This window comes from Carettochelys insculpta, chromosome 1 (assembly GCF_033958435.1).
Source record: "Carettochelys insculpta isolate YL-2023 chromosome 1, ASM3395843v1, whole genome shotgun sequence".
Taxonomy (NCBI): Eukaryota; Metazoa; Chordata; order Testudines; family Carettochelyidae; genus Carettochelys; species Carettochelys insculpta.
The window spans coordinates 6,447,686-6,453,528 of NC_134137.1; the positions used below are offsets into that span (position 1 = coordinate 6,447,686).

At 42.7% G+C, this 5,843-nt stretch overlaps 1 protein-coding gene across 1 annotated transcript; it reads right to left on the reverse strand.

Moving 5' to 3' along the window:
* Nucleotides 1-1,704: 1,704 nt before the first annotated feature.
* LOC142007619 (olfactory receptor 52N2-like) lies at nucleotides 1,705-2,676 on the reverse strand. Its single transcript, XM_074984306.1, has one exon. The coding sequence runs from the start codon at nucleotides 2,674-2,676 to the stop codon at nucleotides 1,705-1,707; it is 972 nt and encodes a 323-aa protein (XP_074840407.1).
* Nucleotides 2,677-5,843: the final 3,167 nt, after the last annotated feature.

Below are 5,843 nucleotides of genomic sequence, written 5' to 3' on the forward strand. Positions count from 1 at the left end.
CTGAGCTACTAGTTTGTAACACCGTGGTCTACACATCTACCAAGAAATGAAAGCTTTGGTTATATACAGCTTGCATCTCCTAAAACCCCATGCTCCTGTATCAGAGAGGTGGGGCAGGAGGTCAAGCTGAGCCAGCCTCCCAGCAGCTCCATATGGGGGCCAGGGATAGAGTGCGAGCATCTGCCATCCCTGGATAGCCATGCAGGGCTGGGGCCAGAGCTATAACACCCGTGGCCGGCATCTGCTGGCAGCTGTGTGGGGCTAGGTCTGGGGAGTTGGCTGCAGCAGTGAGTCACAGCTGGAGGGCCAGTGGCAGGAGCCAGGGACCAGGGGTATTAACTTCTCCTAGTCTGGCAAAATCCCTCGTTTGGCACCACTCATGTTCTGATGCTGACGGATCAGGGAGGTGCAACCTGCACCTTATTCAGGCCTGATTTTCTTTTAACAACCTACAAACCCCAGCATGAATTTGGCCATTTTAGCAACAAAGGTATTTGACAACAATTAAATTCAAAATCAAACCTCTAGGACAGGTATTTGTATCCTGACTGAGGATTTTCAGGTGTTTCAAACCAAAAATGACAAATAAGTGTCTTAAAATAACCCCATAGGAGACCAAAATATGTGTAATGTAAAAACAGCAATACAATTTATATAATTCTTCTAAAGCATTCAGAGAAATTAGTTAATGCTCAATTTTTTGAGTTGAAATCATTTGTTACTGTTCATCTCTATATGGTAACACTGCATTCTCACCATCTTTGTCTGAAGTGGAATGGTTATGGAATGGTTATGTTTTGTGTCATTGGATGTACACCTTTCTACGAATACCATTTTCTAAAAGTTTCTCTTGCCTCTTTGTGGGCAGGATATTTTTTTCCAATGCCTTCTCAGAGAACAGTCTTTCAACTGCAGCATTTCTAAAAGGTAGCAACAGCAACGATAGAGCACAGCAGTCAGGACCCCTGAAGTCTTGGTCCCTGGCACCATCCATGAGTTGGACATCTTCAAACCAATTTACTGATCTCTTCCATTGTCACATATGAGCCCCCAGTTTTATACAATTAGTCCCTCAAACTCTCTGTAACTTTCATACCAACAGCCAATACAGCAATTCTCGGAAGGAATGTGGCTCATCATTAGGACCTTTGTGAACATGTTTCATTATCAGTTTGATGAACTGAAGCTACAACTTTCTGATAGAAAAAGAAAAAAATACACTGGTGATCTTCTTTGTCATATGCTCAGTGATCTTATGTGCAAAATGTATCTGATTATTCTTCATCCAATCATTCAGAAAGCTGGGCAGTTAAACCAAATATTTCACTTGGAAAGTGCAAATATATGATGGACACTCCTGAAACCAGCTTGAAAGACAGGGCTGGATGAGAGAGGTTCAACCTGTATTAGACAATCTTTATAACTTCTATAAAGAATATAGTCTATATTGGTCATTCCTAGACCCTACCACTTTTCCTAACTTTCACTATTAATTCACAGTGGATGAGTGTCAATCACATAATATTCAGAGAGAGAGAGAGAGAGAGAGAGAACTAAGGAATAGAGCGAGCTGTATTTGCTGATGGGATGGTAAGAATTAAGGTGAAATTCAGTAGGGTGGAAGTTCAGAATTACAGAAACTCCTCACACCTAAGAAGGTCAGAATACCTCTGATTAATGTGGAGATATGTTTTGCCTGCCCTATCATGCAGGATTAAATTTAGTGACCCCAGGCAAGCACATTCTGGAGAGGTATTTGCTCACCTTGTCATTAAGATCTTTGGTTTTGACCCCATATACAACAGGGTTGAGCAGAGGGAGGAGGAGGAAATAGAGGTTGGCGAAGATGACATGGACGTGTGGAGAAATGCCCTGACTGAACCTGTGTGCCAGACTGGAGAAGAGGAGAACAGGATAAGAAAGCATCATCAAACAGATGTGAGCAGTGCAGGTGTTGAGGGCTTTCTGGTGGGCTTTCTTGGAGGAGATTCTGAGGAGAGCCCTGATGATGAGACTGTAGGACAGACCAATAAGTGAAAGGTCTAACACAATGATTACAAACACTAGTGACAAACCATACACACTGTTCACTGTGAAGTCCCCACACGACATCTTTGCCACAACTATGTGGTCACAGTATGTATGGGGGATAATGCGGTTGGCACAGAAGGGCAGTCTGCTCACGAGCAGAGGCAGGGGCAGAACTAAGAGAACAGCTCTTATCAAACCCGCGAGCCCTAGCTTAGCTATCTGTATATTGCTGAGGATGGTGCTGTACCTCAGAGGGTCACATATGGCAACGTAGCGATCGAAGGCCATTGCCACAAGGATGGCTGAGTGCATCACAACACTCACATGCAAAAAGAACATCTGGGTGAGGCAGCCATCCCGAGTGATGTCTTTCAGATTGAACCAAAACATACACAGCGCCTTCGGCACAACACAGGTGGGTGTGCTGATGTCGGTGAGTGCCAGCATGCAGAGCAGGAGGTACATTGGCTGGTGAAGCGTCTGCTCTTTGTATATAACACATAGAAGCATGGCATTTCCCCATAGACCAATAATGTAGAACGCAGAGAAAGGGATGGAAATCCAAATGTGGGCATCTTGCAGGCCAGGGATGCCCATTAAGACAAATGTTGAAGGCTCAGAAAGGTTGAGGTTGAAAGCTGCCATGAAACCGTTAATATGTTGATCAGACCTGAAATGCTTAAGGTGCCTATGAAAGGAAGAAAGCACAGCAAGGTAGTTAGACACATCATATCAAATAGTACAGTAAATATTTTATAGCTATTACCAGTGTAGAAAGGGTGGTGATTAGTAGGCTGGCAACATTTGCAGAGGTCACCAGATTATTTAAGTTCCCCTTGAGTCAAGTGAAATCTTCACGGGGAGCTAACCAAGCCAGGTGAATGGGCAGCATGTTGGCAGATCAAATGTGATGTTGATAACTGCAATGTGTATGTTCATGGGAGGGAATAGCTAAGTCATCGCAAGGAGAGGGTCATCATGGCACACAGCTCTGTGAAGCCCTGTGAACAGTGCAAACAGGGACAGACACTGAGGAAAACATTTGGATCCAGAAAGAGTTGGGTGGGGAATCATACAGAAAACACAAAGCCATGAGGCCAGTAACTCAATGCTTCACCCTTCTCTGGACTGTTCTGTGTACTACTGGGCACCCTTTTCATGCAGGATATTGCAGAACTAGAAGGGTTCAGGCAGGGCCAACAAGACTTATTAAGGGGCAAGCATGGTAAATACTGACTGGTAGGGAGTAACCAAGACTACGTTCTCCCTATCTCACAGCACAAGATCAAGTGGAAATTCAATTTAACTGAAGCATGGCCAATTGAATACTGTTAAAGAAAGAACACTTTCTTCACTCAGAATCTAATTAGATGGGGAACATAAGAACATAAGAACATAAGAATGGCCATACTGGGTCAGACCAAAGGTCCATCAAGCCCAGCATCCCATCTGCCGACGGTGGCCAATGCCAGGCGCCCCAGAGAAGGAGAACAGAAGACAAGTGATTTATCTCCTGCCATCCATCTCCTGCCCTTGTTATGAAGGCTAGGGCACCATACTTTATCCCTGGCTAATAGCCATTTATGGACCTGACCTGCAAAAATTTATCAAGCTCTTTTTTAAACCCTAATAGAGTCCTGGCCTTCACAGCCGCCTCGGGCAAGGAGTTCCACAGGTTGACTGTGCGCTGTGTGAAGAAAAATTTCCTTTTATTAGTTTTGAACCCACTACCCATCAATTTCATTTGGTGTCCCCTAGTTCTTGTATTATGGGAAAAGGTAAATAATTTTTCTATATTCACTTTCTCCACACCATTCATGATTTTATATACCTCTATCATATCGCCCCTCAATCGCCTCTTTTCCAAACTGAAAAGTCCCAGTCTCTCTAGCCTCTCCCCATATGGGACCCTTTCCAAGCCCCTAATCATCTTAGTCGCCCTTTTCTGAACCTTTTCTAATGCCAATATATCTTTTTTGAGGTGAGGAGACCACATCTGCACGCAGTACTCGAGATGTGGGCGTACCATAGTTTTATATAGGGGAAGTATGATATCTTTTGTCTTATTATCGATCCCTTTTTTAATAATTCCTAACATCCTATTTGCCTTACTAACTGCCGCTGCACACTGCGTGGATGTCTTCAGAGAACTATCCACTATAACTCCAAGATCCCTTTCCTGATCTGTCGTAGCTAAATTTGACCCCATCATGTAGTACGTGTAATTTGGGTTATTTTTTCCAACATGCATTACCTTACACTTACCCACATTAAATTTCATTTGCCATTTTGCTGCCCAATCACTCAGTTTGCTGAGATCTTTTTGTAGTTCTTCACAATCCCTTTTGGTTTTGACTGTCCTGAACAACTTGGTGTCATCTGCAAACTTTGCCACCTCACTGCTTACCTCATTTTCCAGATCATTGATGAACAAGTTGAACAGGATCGGTCCCAGGACTGAGCCCTGGGGAACACCACTAGTTACCCCCCTCCATTGTGAAAATTTACCATTTATTCCCACCCTTTGTTTTCTGTCTTTTAACCAATTCCCGATCCATGAAAGGACCTTTCCTCCTATCCCATGACCACCTAATTTACATAAAAGCCTTTGGTGTGGGACCGTGTCAAAGGCTTTCTGGAAATCTAGGTATATTATGTCCACTGGGTGCCCCTTGTCCGCATGTTTATTAACCCCTTCAAAGAATTCTAATAGATTAGACAGACACGACTTCCCTCTGCAGAAACCATGCTGACTTTTGCCCAACAATTCGTGCTCTTCTATGTGCCTTGCAATTTTACTCTTTACTAGTGTTTCTACTAATTTGCCTGGTACTGATGTTAAACTTATCGGTCTATAATTGCCAGGATCTCCTCTAGAGCCTTTTTTAAATATTGGTGTTATATTGGCCGTCTTCCAGTCATTTGGTACCAAAGTGGATTTAAAGGATAGGTTACAAACCACTGTTAATAACTCCGCAATTTCACATTTGAGTTCTTTCAGAACCCTTGGGTGAATGCCATCTGGTCCTGGGGACTTGTTACTATTCAGCTTATCAATTAATTCCAAAACCTCCTCTAATGTCACTTCAATCTGAGTGAGTTCCTCAGATTTGTCTCCTAAAAAGGCTGGCTCAGATTTAGGAACCTCTGTAACATCTTCAGCCGTGAAGACTGAAGCAAAGAAATCATTTAATCGCTCCGCAATGGCACTGTCTTCCTTGATCGCTCCTTTTATATCTTTATCATCCAAGGGCCCCACTGCTTTTTTAGCAGGCTTCCTGCTTCTAATGTATTTAAAAAACATTTTACTATTGTTTTTTGAATTTTTGGCTAGCTGTTCCTCAAACTCTTTTTTGGCTTTTCTTACTACATTATGACAGTTAATTTGGGAGTGTTTATGTTCCTTTCTATTTTCCTCACTAGGATTTGACTTCCACTTTTTAAAAGCTGCCCTTTTCTCTCTCACTGCCTTTTTAACATGGCTGTTTAGCCATGGTGGTTCTTTGTTAGGTCTCTTACTGTGTTTTTTTATTTGGGGTATACATTTAAGTTGGGCCTCTAGTATGGTGTCTTTAAACAGTTTCCATGCAGCTTCCAGGGATTTTAGTTTAATTACTCTACCTTTTAGTTTCTGTTTAACTAGCTTCCTCATTTTAGTGTAATTCCCCTTTTTGAAATTAAATGCCAGAGTGTTTGACCGCTGCGGTGTTCTTCCCAACACAGGAATATTAAAAGTTATTATATTGTGGTCACTATTTCCAAGCGGTCCAGTAACAGTTACCTCTTGGACCAGATCCTGCGTTCCAGTCAAG

What these genes read in the sequence shown, in the direction of transcription:
- LOC142007619 (XM_074984306.1), bottom strand. Translation starts at nt 2,676, where the DNA reads ATGGCAGCTTTCAACCTCAACCTTTCTGAGCCTTCAACATTTGTCTTA.